Source organism: Vollenhovia emeryi, unplaced genomic scaffold, assembly GCF_000949405.1.
Source record: "Vollenhovia emeryi isolate VEMERY1.0 unplaced genomic scaffold, V.emery_V1.0 DF939170.1, whole genome shotgun sequence".
Taxonomy (NCBI): Eukaryota; Metazoa; Arthropoda; class Insecta; order Hymenoptera; family Formicidae; genus Vollenhovia; species Vollenhovia emeryi.
Window position 1 is genome coordinate 747,770 of NW_011967196.1, and position 12,389 is coordinate 760,158.

The following is a 12,389-nucleotide window of genomic DNA, read 5'->3' on the forward strand; positions in this document are numbered from 1 at the left end:
GCCTGATACAAAGTAAAAAAATCAATCTCAAAATATATCAATACACAAATAATATCAATACACCCTTTATTCCGAAGAATAAGAGCGGTCCAAAGTGAGCATAAAGTCGGTCCAAGCCATCTTTACTCTCTGTAAAAGAAAAGTATGTAAAATTACATGAACAAATAAGAAATAAACATGTGAAATTATACATTATATGTATACATTTTCAAATCATATAAATTCTACACTTACTGTTCACGTAATTTTACGTATTTCTTTTACAGCGTACCGCCGTCTTTTTTCTAACTTGTTACGCATTTATTTAATGTCCAACAGTGTCAAGCAAGTTGTCGAAGTGTGAGAAAAGTTTCCTTTTTTTTTAATTATTTCACTGATAAAATGTCAAATAATTTTTGTAATTGAAAAGAAAACGTCTCAATATGTAGCTCCAAACATTTGAGTGTTGCTTTGAAAATTACAAAAAGAACGAAATATAGTAGTCGGTTACCATAATAAGGGCTTTCAACAAATTCCATTTGACATAATCGGTGATTAATTCGACCGGCACAATTACCCACAGTAAAATTTTCAACCATACATAGAATTACAATTCGTTTCTAAATTCCCCTTTCATGTGTTAAATAAAAAATTAATAATTCTATCTATGTTAATAAAATATTATAGATATTTCCTGACAAACTAATCATCGGTTAAACTAATCAAACTTTGGTCGGAGTCGCCCTAAAATCTTATAGTGCCACGTATTTGCGAATAGATTTTTGCAGGAAACCTGTTTACAATTTTAATTTCAATTTAATAAATATCATGTTGTTCCTAAATAAGAGAAACAAAGCAAAAAAAAATAATAAGAAATTTTTATATATTAAATGATTATGAATTTTTACTTGTGTTTTCTCGAGTAATGGAACAATTTCCATACACTGTTGCTTGCCATGGAAAAAATTAGATTCATATTTTCCATGATATATATTTGACGAGTGGAAACAGCGATATTTATTAAAGGGCTTATTAAACTTTTAATCGAATAATATCTAATCAGATTATCGTGAAAAGGATTTGCTTTCTCGTATAGAAATCCATACCTAGATTTGGATGAAGCCATCTACCCATACAGCAATGGAAATCTGCGAGATATATTGAAATCATCCTGGATATCCCAAACATATTGCAATTTTCTTAAGATATTTCTAGTCTCATTATAATAAGCATATCTCTGAGGTGCTCTAACATTCAGAAAATCTCAATAAAAAGTATGTAAAAATTATAAAGGTAACCCACAGAGCACACAGTCTAACGGTACTTTAGGCGCTATAGTTAAAAATATATGTACACGGCTAGAATATATATATATACATATGGCAGTGTGGTTATATTGTATTATATATTTGAAAACAATGTTCCAGATATATCTCCTTTCCTCCCCTTTTCTCCCTCTCGCTTGCTCTCAATATGATTTCTCGGTAAGTTATGTTGAAGAAATCCTGCAAATCCGTTTTTTTTTATCTTACTGTATGGGTAGTCGCAGGCTCGACGCTGATTTTCTACACGATTACTCTAGAGTTCGTCTGCGAACGATCCAATATCAAATCTTCGTAAAATGTTCTAAACATGTAATCCACGAATTCTTATCTAAATGGAAGCAATGTCGCCTTACATTCTTGCATGACATTTGCAAATTATTGCAAGGATTGATAAAAATTGAGATACATCGCTCTTTTTATGTACATTTTTAAAACAGAGAGATCTACGTGCACGAGAAATGTGATGTTGTGATATAATTTGGCAGATAGATAATTACAATTCACCTATTTATCGTACCTAATTCTTCTTGTACACCTTGCAATTACTCGTAAAATTTTGCCCGTATTATTTTATTTCATATTTTGTAAAACATTTTCTAAAAATTAAAGTCTTCAATTTCAGAAACTTTTTTTATCATTAACGAATCTGTCTCCAATGCACAAAAAGGCACTGAGGAAGATAAAATGGATAGTTGACATACTTTTATTAGGACACTCAACGTCGTGATGTAGCTAACCGTCACTTGTATATATATTATATAGAGGAGAAATTAATATTAAGTTAAATAGTAAAACATAAAATCGGAGATATATTATGCTTGTCTTTCCTCTATTGTTTCAACATTCCTCATTGATACGTATAACAAAATTATGGTACAAAAATTGGTTGTGCCATTAAAATAAACTATATCAATAGACACTAACTACATACTAGATTCCTTGGTAGTAATAATCTCGTTGGTATTATCAACACGAATCAAAGTAGATGAATTTAATACAAGAGCTCTACCAAGGGTAGCAACTCGTTCCACTACGCACGAGGCAGAGAGGCGTGCTTCGGCATCGTGATCCCAACATTCTTCCATTGTATCACAAATTGATGATAGTCCCTGAAAATAGCACATTTCAATTATAGAAATTAAAAAGCGGCATATTTTTACTTCATCCTTTTTAGATAAAAACATTGTTTTTTATAAGAGTATAAAAAAGAAAAACTTTACACTATTAGTAGTTTTTATTTCTATGACATTTCTATGCTTTTTCACTTACTGAATGTTTGCGCCAAGTGTCTAAAATTGTCGGCCTCTCTTTTTTATGGACAACGCTCTCTTGCATGTCTTCTAGAGTAGGATGGAGACCGACTTGGTCCTCAAAAGGTAGTCGATATTCTCCTATTGGTCCCTAATATTGAAATAAAAGCAATTAGCAACTTTCGACATGAGATTAATATACAAGAGTTTTACTTCTAGTACATGATTATTTCCACTATGCGTGATTATACATTACACATACATTAAGTATATGAAAATAATACCCAGTGTTTATTTCATGCATAATTCGCGTTTGTATTATTATTCTTCAAAGTAAATTTTGGTATTTCAGTTTTCGTTCAATTTCTTGTAACATAATTTCTTGTTAATTCAGATATTTCGGATTTAACAAATTTGGATAAATTTAATTTTTGAAATATTAAGATACGAATTATCTGGATAATATCGACGCCAGATCGAGTAACCCATTAAATCGGATATCGGATATCCAGTTAATCGTTTTTCTCGATATCCACATATCCAGGCCATATTTACAGCTCTCTGGTCTCGAGAGCTCGTAGCTTAGCATGCATGTTCTCTGCAAGATATATTACACGCAATATATGTATATTACGTACACTTTGTACAGTACATCTTGAAGCTAATTCCCATAGAACTAACCCACAGGCATACATGTCAATTCGTAAAAATGAATCTCTAGTAAAATTTATTGCTCCTTCTAAAACTTCTGGTGCCATGTATCGTCGCGTTCCAACCTATAAATAAGAAATTATCAATAGCAATTTTCACATCATGAACGAAAAATTGTGACTACATATGTATGTATATGCCTCACCTGTCCGTGTGTATCGCCGCAAGGTTTTCCCGGATGAAAAATAAGTGCCAAGCCGAAATCTGCTATACAGGCACTCATGTCAGCCTTCAATAAAACATTTTTTGACTTAAAATCTCTATGAGCTACAGCTGGTTTATAACCGTCTGCCTTGTTAGCCGGAATTTCTTCATGTAGATGCATTAAACCTCTGCAATAACAACAACCCTTTTACTAAGCACCGAATGAAAACTAATATAACTCGGTAGAAATATTGCTCTATTTAATTTATATGTAATCTTGTTTCGCTCCTAAGAAATTGTTATCGCTGCTATAATTGTTACCTTGCCATGGACTCTGCAATTCTACACATTTCAGACCATGTCACAATATTTGCTTTTAGGTAATCGCATAGTGAACCCTTTTCATGATACGCTGTAATTAACCAAAATTCAGCTTGTAAATTATCCCCACGCTTTTCAACACCTATAAAGTGCAATATGTCCTCGTGATCCATATGTGCAAGCTTAAAGATCTCTTGTTCAGTCTGCCAGGATTGCTTGTCTTGAATGGGAAAAACTTTAACTGCCACGACTTCATTTTTTAATTGGGCCTTCCAAACTGCTCCGAAACGACCTCGAGCTTTAATCTCAAGAAGTTGTATCGGTCGTAAGCCTAGATTAGGTGAGGGTTGTGGTAATGGCACAGGTTCCAGCGTCGGTACCTGAAAGATTTGCATCAATTTCATAAATTAGATAGTACGCTTTACAATCTGGTAACAATCTCGAAATACAACCTCGTTAAAATAGCCCACTTTTCGGCGACGGTAGAGCCACCAAAAAGAAACGGAGCTTATCGTAAGAAGCATAGGCATTGCTATTAATAGGGCGAGTGTTATTGCTTGCTGCTTTGCATTGGGCACAGGCTCAAGTTCTGAAAGGGTAATTATTTAACTATTATGACAAGTATGTTGCGAATTTATTTTCAGGTAAAAAAAATCAACGCCGCACAGTATGATTAAATAACGTACCGTGAATGACAGATGGTTCTGTAGGCTTAGTGGTTGGTTGTGGGACCCAAGAAAAGTTTTGGTTACACATATTGCCTTCGCAACAGCAAAATAAGAGTTCACTTTTTCTCTCCATGCTATTCTCCACACAAAGTGGCTTGCCATAACAGTCATTGTTATCTAAAAAGCAACCCTGAAAACAAGATATGAAATGAGATCGAATAATTGTATACAACAAGAATAATACGTCTACAATTATCAATTTCTCGGGAAAGAAGAGCAATATGAAACGATCTAGAAAAATCTATTGCAACCTAGGAAATTCTATCCAAGATTCATTGGCAAGAATGCTTGGTATGACAAAATAATGTAAGAATAAATACAAAACTTTCGACGCACCCTTCTATGTAAAGCCAACGGCACATGATACTATTTTTCCTACTGAATTGCTTATCAGAACCGATAAGGATACAGAGTTTTAGATCAGATAATTTGAAGCTAAATTTGTGACTTGAAGCTAAATCCGATTGGCTCTCGTAAACAGTCCAGTAGGAAAAATAGTATTGTGTTGCCGTTGGCTTAACTTTTAATATGTATCTTAACTTTAACCCTGCTTCTCTTTAGAAATCTACTCCATTTTAAATACTTGTTACACGTAATAGACTTGTATGGCGAATTTTACATAACAAATAGTCACATATACATAACCAACCTTTAATTTAATTATCGTTTCTTTAGTAGTACTGTTGATTGACCATAGCACATAACAGTGATTGCGTTTGTCCGTATCGTGCAGGACACATTCTTCCCTTCCTGAACACTCCTGTTCGTTCTCCGCACACATAGTGTCATTGTAAAATTCGCAAAAGGCTGAGCCTTTAATGTCTTTCGCAGATATAGTTCCTAAAATAATGGATCAAAATTCTATAATCTTTGCGGTTAACATAAATATTTAATAAATTAAACTATCAACTGTCTTATTTTTATCTCTAGAGCACAGCAGCTGTTGCTTTCATCCAACAGCTTGTTTTAACGAGGCAATTTTTAATGGCTGTCACGTATATAAATCTATAATAAAGTTTCTAATTGAGACACGTCACGCTATGGCATTTTCTCTGTCAAAAAGTAGACAAGGAGCTTGTCTTTGCATACGAAAACACTCCACAACTCAACGCTTGTAAGATACAGACATAGAAAACTGCTATAGCTGCTGCTACGATTAGCCTATATACCAAACTTACGCAAAGTTTAGCACATAGGACTTGGACTAGACTCACTGTTTAGCTGAGCATAGTCAGAAAAAGAAAAACCTCAAACTACCACCCCGTAATTGTTTGCAAACTGTATTCTATTATTCATCGGTCTACAATTTACAAAGCAAAAAAACAGCGATAAGACTGAACGCGGGGACAAATTATACTTGGACAAGTTTCGAATTCACGGATAGACTCGAAGAATGAAAGTCAAGTTTACAACGGAGAGTCAACGGCGCGCGGTCGTTTTTTAATCTGACGCGAAGGCGTGGGACCGTCGCGATTCCAGCTTCATTCGAATTGGAATTGGTTTTAACGGGGAGCCGCCGCATTATCTTGAACGCAACACGGCGACAGTAAAAATAGAAATAACTTTGACCAAGTTCAACTCGATCGGAAGTCTCTAACTTGTCGAGCGACACTCGCTGTCATTTTGTTGATACGAATAGGATAAGTGACCTTTCGTCGTTCAATTAAAGGGAGAGAAAGCTTAGATCAGGGTATAACCAATCACAGCGAGGACAAAAACGTTGCGACAAGCTGTCGACTAAATCAACTTAAGCGACAAAGTTAAACGGAGTTTGGTCAAAATTATTCAAAAATTCCTCCCCCCCCCCTCTCTCTCTCTTCCTCTCTGAAAAAATTCCATAATCCTTTAAATCTTCCGAAGCTCGGAAAAGAAAAGCGCAAATTTGAATGGAATATATCGCTATATATACGTTACCTAATAATTCCAGGAAGATGAGAGGCAGTATCGTCGCATATACGAACATGGTGAGCGAATCGTAAAAGCATACCAGTAATTTTGAGTCTATTAGCTATTAAGCAAATTGTAGTAATTTATCCGCCGACACATCTCTTCCTTTCTCTCTCTCTCTCTCTCTTCCTCTCTCCTCCCCGTCTCTTTCTCTCTGTCTCTCTCTCTCTCTTTGTTTTCCCTCTTCCACCTTTATACAGAAATAACGCACAGCACAGATTTATGTCATCCTCCGAGTCAAATCGTCGCCAGCCTCGCAAGCTCCGGGCGAAAAAACATGCTCCTTTTCCCACTTCTGGCCGCCTCTTCCTCTCGTCGCGCTACGCGGGCACACTGGCAGCGCAATTAACCCACACGCGGTTAGTTAAATTAAGAAAGGTATCTCATTTTCGGCGGGGGGCTCCGGAATTAGGTGGAACGTACGACGGACGCGCGGGACGCACAGACCGACACGCCGGGCACAGAACGCCTGCGGGCCGCACGCTTATCATCGGCACGAAGATACAACTCGGCGGAACATAATATCGCGAAATCGTGGGAATAAAGCCTGCGGGAAAGAAGACATTTGATGTCTAAAGTCACGGTCTGCTTCTAATATGGCAGTCTAGCGCTCTTCTCCCTCCCCCGGGGGTCGTCGATTCTACCCGGAGTGGCCAAACTACCGCATATTTCGAATGCCAGCGCGTGCAGCGCCCTCTGGCCGGCGGGCCTGCGACCCTCCCCCAGGCGCGAAAATACGAATTCGAGCTCTCCTCGGCGACTTCAGCTATGACCGTATTAATCGGTTAGATTGAGGCCCGGTTTCACCCACGTTGCGTAACTTCAAGCATAGCTTACCAACTGTTACTTTAGAAAGAGACAAACGTGAATTAAACCACAGATTATTAAACCAAGATTAGAGTTAAGCGACGTTTGGTGAAACCGGGCCTAAGCTTAATTTAATTCGTTGTTTGTCTCACACAGCTTTTGCGTTCGTAATTCTTTTCATTGGCTTTCGTGCACGAAATAATACCAGGATAAATTGTGGACCGCATAGCAAGACATTTTCATACTTAAAACACTCGTTGTCAGTTGAGAAGCCTAATAAAAAAAAAAGATATTAGACAAGCATAGACTATATTTGACTGTTCCAAAGCGTTGTGAAGGCTCCCAAAAAGAAAATATGTAGAAAGGAGAGAGTGCCAGTGTGAGCTACAAAATTAACGGAACTCGGTTCTCACAATACAGAAACAAAATTTCTCTTTAATAGTATAAACGTCCTCGACCCTTCTTCGGGTCTTCCTCAGTAAAACTACAGATCAACGAAAGTACAGGATGAGAATACAGTAAAACTTATGATAAAGATTGGTTCAACAATAACAATCAGTTACCTCGTTTAGACCGAATAAAGCTTAGGAGGTCAGAGCACCATGTGACTTCAGAATCATTCCTCTATCTGCGTTATCAGTGAATCTCTAAATGGTCTCGGACACGAAGGGAAAAAGTAAAAAAAGATGGCCGAGGAATCATCTTAACATTAGTTTAACTGATCGAATGAATAATTGCATCATTTTAACAAAACTATTATATTTTACTCTCTTCATAGAATAATACAAATTAATATTGCAGGCTTTATACAAAACATATGTACATCGAGTTAGTTTTACATTGCAAGAGAAACTTGGTAGCGTTGTCTTTAAAGAAACTGGGCCATCGGGTCCTCGTCGCGTTTGCGCTTCATTTGATACGCCTCTATCTCCTCGGCTGACAATTCCTTGGCCTCGTACATGCTGTTGTACGGGCGCTTCCTCTCGTCTATCTCCAACATCCTGTCCGCTCGCCTCGTACTTTCCTCCTCCTTCCTCAGCGCCTCCTTCAGCTTGTCCTCGTCTTGCTCCGCGTTATTCCGCTTTTTATTCCTGCGATTCTCCTTCCGCTTCTGTTTCTTCAATTTCCGCTTAGCCGACTTGCTCTGCCTCTCCGTCCTATTTCTTACGTCTTCGTCCTCGGACGGGGATTCGCTGCTAGACGAACAATTGTCCTCCACTGTGTCCGGCTTGTCGGCCGTTTCTTCCGGTTCTGATGGGATCTTGTCTGGCGTACTGTTGCTCGCTGCCTCCGCCGCTCTCTTTCCCGACTCTCCGGTGCAGTACGAGTTTTTAATAAAGGAGTAACAGCACTTGTAACCCCATTTCCCATCCTGCCAGTAGGAACCCCAGATCGACGTGTGATTGTTGGGATAAACGTCCTCCTCGTACTTGGACCGTATCACCTGTCTGTCCTGACCCTTGATTATCTTGCCGTACCTCGAATACTCCACGTAATGCTCGGTCTGCGCCAGCAGTAGAGACTTGGATGGCGCCTTAAGATGCTCCTCACCTCCGTAACGCTCGATGACGCTGTCGCGCGCCTTGTCCTTCAACTCGTCGCGTTTCTTATCGTACTCCTGCTTCAGCAGCTCGAGCTTAGTAGGCTCAGCCAACAAGTGCACGTCGACGCCCTTCTCGTGCGCGTCCCAGGCGAACAGCTGCGCATTGGCGTGCTGCTGCGTGTCCCCCGAGAAGCGCGCAGAGTTCTCCCCCTTGAAGTCCACCTCGCGATCCGTACCGGCGTAAGGATTGTCGCGCATGGACCTGGTCTTCGGATCGTAGTACGCCGAGTTTGGATCGAGATTGCGCAGATACTTGGCGGTGTCCTCCCGAATCCGGAGATTCCTCACGGTGATGCGCTGCTTGGAATCGACCTTCGTGCCAGGCATATCCACCTCGTCGACATACTTGTCCTCGTCCTTGTCCGAGTCCTGCTCGTCGTTCTCCTCCTCCGCGTCGAGCTTCTCGGCGCGCATCTGCCGCTTGGCCTCCTCTATTTTCTGATACTCCTCCACGATCGACCGATGCTCGGAGGGGTCGTAACCGGCCCACCTGTCCCTCTTGCCGTCGTAATCCATGGACAGCTCCGGCTGGGTGAACTCGTCCGGCGCTATCCTCACGTTGGTGTACTTGGCGCCGACCTTGCGCGGCCTCTCCATGCAGTCCTTCCTACGGTGTGTAATCGCGCCGCAATTCTCGCAGGCGCCCTTGCGATATTTGACGATCGCCAGCGAGGCGTCCACCCCGCGATTGTACCACGCGTCGATCGAACTGAACTGCCTCTGCTTCTCGGGCTGCGGCCTCTGGTGCTTCAGGGTGGGCCCCTGAGAGCCGAAGTACCATAGCGTCGCGCTGATGTACTGCGGGATGTGCGGATTGATGTCCTTACCCTCCTCGTCGACGGCCGCGGGCGCCGTGCCAGCCTTCCTCGCCTCCTCGAGCTCCTTCGCCTTCCGCCAGTCCTCCCGACTCTTCTTCCGCGGCTCGTCGTCGAACGAGCTCTTGTTCTTCAGGATGCTCGACACGGTCACGTTCGCCGACGAGATCGCCATTGCTAACCGCGACCGCGTTCACCCTCGGAGGAGTCCGGTCGTGGACTCGCCCAATTTTTGGGAGGTTATCCTTTTACGCCTCTCAACTAGTGAACATCACACGAGTTACGCAAGCTTTCGAGAAATTGCTGTTTTTTTTAATCGTACCTTTGACGGGAATCGCACAGCGCAATGAAACTCTCAAATCGACTCAAGTCGCGTGGCGAGGTAACACGAGATGCCTTCATCTGCCTTCATCGATCAGCAGCCATTTGCATTTCCGAATGCATCGTTCCAATGGCTCCTTCTTCTTTTGTTTATGGCATGTTATGCACCACAACATGGGGCGTCCAATCAAATCGAGCCAACGGCGAGATTTGCGCGCCACACAGCGCGCAGCGACACGAAGCTTCTTCATCGCGTCGACCCGCGCTGATTGGCTGCTGCCGCGCGCATGCGGCAACAGGTGTGTTCGGAGCATCTGTCTTCGTTCGACACGTGGACGAAGATAGAATTGACGCAATGTCGCCGCCCGTAGCTAACCTTCGCGCCACCATTTTTCTGTTTACCAAGTAACTTGACGTAATTGTCATCGGTGTTTATCAGCGACGAGCGCGAGTCGACGTGCGGCTTCGACGCGCACGACGACGATGTGAGACGAGACATCGCAATTGTTGAATTACAGTCGCGCGCGACACACAGAGACCACGGACAAGCGCGAGAGCCGTCGTTCTTGCAGCTAATAACCACGTCTTGCCGTCCTTCCGCTCGCATGCAAAAACATGTGGGCCTATTATTTACTCGTCGCTTCCGGCATCCTCGATGTGGCAATGGCCTCCGACAGCTTCGACTTCGGCGACACCCTGGCCTTGATCCTAGGCCTGACCATTGCGATCGTCGGGTTCTTCGCCTGCATGGGGGCCTACGCGAGGAGAAGAGGCCACTTCGAATCCCTGTGAGGGGCTTTTCAGTCTTTTTAAACGTATCCGATAGTAAGTTACACGCCGAGGACACGAGTTTTTGTCATATCCCTCTGTCCACTCCAGAATGCTTTTCAACATTCAGTCGGGACGTTAAAGTGCTCCTTGTAACGAGAGAATCGTCGTCTGTTGATTTTTATTTCATAGTTTTTGGAATATTAATCCGTAATTGTTTGGCCCGTGCCCAGTGAAAAATTCTCGCTGGGTCTTCATACGTTTGCTACTAGTATGAATTTGTTATAATTAATATCAGTAACGTAATTCTCTTATTCGTCTATGCAAGATATAGGTGCGTATTTGTAAGATGACATTTAAACACGCTTTGTTACGGACAATAACACTATCTTATTATATTTACAGCACAAGAGAAATCTGACCTATCGAGGAAGATGACGGCTAAAAGGCGCAGCTTGAGGTTTCCTGTATGTACAAAGGACAGTTTTGTTTTTTTTTAAAGATTAGACAATATTCGTGAAATATAATGAAATATAATCGTGAAATATATCGATATATTTGTATATAACACCTAATATATCTGTTATGTAATAAAAAATGAGTGACAAATGACACCTCTATTATTCCGATATGGACAAGTTCGATGATGTTGCGCATGATGAAAGAAGATCAGCGGTTTGTGTCGTACGTTTATTTATTTCTCTTTGTTGTAGGTCTTACTGTAGTAATTTTTACATTTAACGTCTTGATAAGGTCGTTAGTAAAGTTTCAGCCTGTTTTACAATGTTGTACGAGGTACAGCGATATATTATTGAAGTCTTTGTCTTTCGTGGGATTAATAACCGCTTTGAGAACTGGAATTGATTTATTAATGCTTCTATCTTGTGGGATATCTTGAAACAAATCCACTGGCAAAATAGACAACACTTCGAACGAAACATCGATACTCTGTATAGGCTGCGGTTCGCTCGAGGCTACAGATGCTTCGAAGCACTCCTCTTCCTTCTAACGAAGAAAGAGAAGAATTCTTTCAAGTACTTGCAGCATCAAGTAGACCGTAGTCGAATTGTATTTCCCAATTATTTTAATGCATATTAAATCACGATTATTCAAGAGTGTATCGTTCATCATTTGCTTCTCCGCGTTTGTGGAATCGCTCAACTATCATACCCTTCGCTTGAAATCTTACATATTCTTTCGTTGCAATACAATTCTGGAAGTAAACTCTTAATATTATACATTTAATAAAATGGTGTGTTATTCCCAGTAAGTAGAATAATTATTAATGCAATGCGAAAGCCACGTTGACTGCCGGAGGAAGGCCCGGTGGACGCTCGGTCTTCTAGGAAATTCAAGCCGTGGACTGGGAAACGAATCACATTGGCTGCCGAAGAAGTAGCCGGTGAACAAGACGTCCTATTTTGAGAAAAGAAGCTCGGATGAGAAGAACATGTGAAAGGACGAGAGATGGCCAGATGATTTGACATTTCCGCCACTAAGGATACCCCCGAAATTTGCCGTTCCTTACAAATAAAGTTTCTTCGTTTATCAACTACTTGCTTCTGTCCATTTCTTAGATGTCGACAGGACTTGACATAACATACAGCCATTTCTCGTATCAAATTACGATTTGCTAGACGTAATTCACCATTGATATTTAAACAGAGAGA

The 12,389-nt window shown here is 40.9% G+C and overlaps 3 protein-coding genes across 5 annotated transcripts in view; 1 reads left to right on the plus strand and 2 right to left on the minus strand.

The window, feature by feature from the left end:
• LOC105563865 (activin receptor type-2A) overlaps window positions 1-7,035 on the minus strand; it is a 9,581-nt gene extending 2,546 nt beyond the window's left edge. The window contains exons 1-9 of one of the 2 annotated variants that reach the window (XM_012015817.1): window positions 6,373-7,035; window positions 5,108-5,298; window positions 4,417-4,588; window positions 4,183-4,319; window positions 3,731-4,110; window positions 3,411-3,597; window positions 3,193-3,330; window positions 2,574-2,705; window positions 2,236-2,413 (exon numbers count right to left, since the gene is read on the minus strand). In XM_012015817.1, coding sequence (XP_011871207.1) covers window positions 2,236-2,413; window positions 2,574-2,705; window positions 3,193-3,330; window positions 3,411-3,597; window positions 3,731-4,110; window positions 4,183-4,319; window positions 4,417-4,588; window positions 5,108-5,298; window positions 6,373-6,421 — 1,564 coding nt within the window. In that variant the 5' untranslated portion in view covers window positions 6,422-7,035. Of the gene's footprint in view, window positions 1-2,228; window positions 2,414-2,573; window positions 2,706-3,192; window positions 3,331-3,410; window positions 3,598-3,730; window positions 4,111-4,182; window positions 4,320-4,416; window positions 4,589-5,107; window positions 5,299-6,372 lie in introns of both variants that reach the window. The other variant, XM_012015818.1, reaches the window with a different exon arrangement.
• A 919-nt stretch (window positions 7,036-7,954) lies between these two features.
• Window positions 7,955-10,104, minus strand: LOC105563866 (pre-mRNA-splicing factor Slu7). Its single transcript, XM_012015819.1, has 2 exons — window positions 9,953-10,104; window positions 7,955-9,891 (listed from the first exon to the last, which is right to left on the minus strand). Exon 2 carries the CDS (start codon window positions 9,803-9,805, stop codon window positions 8,081-8,083), a length of 1,725 nt encoding a protein of 574 aa, XP_011871209.1. The 5' UTR covers window positions 9,806-9,891; window positions 9,953-10,104; the 3' UTR covers window positions 7,955-8,080.
• Window positions 10,105-10,259: 155 nt separating this feature from the next.
• LOC105563867 (putative transmembrane protein LINC00998) lies at window positions 10,260-11,348 on the plus strand. 2 transcript variants are annotated; one of them, XM_012015821.1, is made up of 2 exons: window positions 10,260-10,776; window positions 11,125-11,348. In XM_012015821.1, the coding sequence occupies exons 1-2, from the start codon at window positions 10,557-10,559 to the stop codon at window positions 11,217-11,219; spliced, it is 315 nt and encodes a 104-aa protein (XP_011871211.1). In that variant the 5' UTR covers window positions 10,260-10,556; the 3' UTR covers window positions 11,220-11,348. The 2 variants fall into 2 exon arrangements, with proteins under 2 accessions (XP_011871211.1, XP_011871212.1); XM_012015822.1 differs by having other exon boundaries at window positions 10,261-10,739.
• Window positions 11,349-12,389: the final 1,041 nt, after the last annotated feature.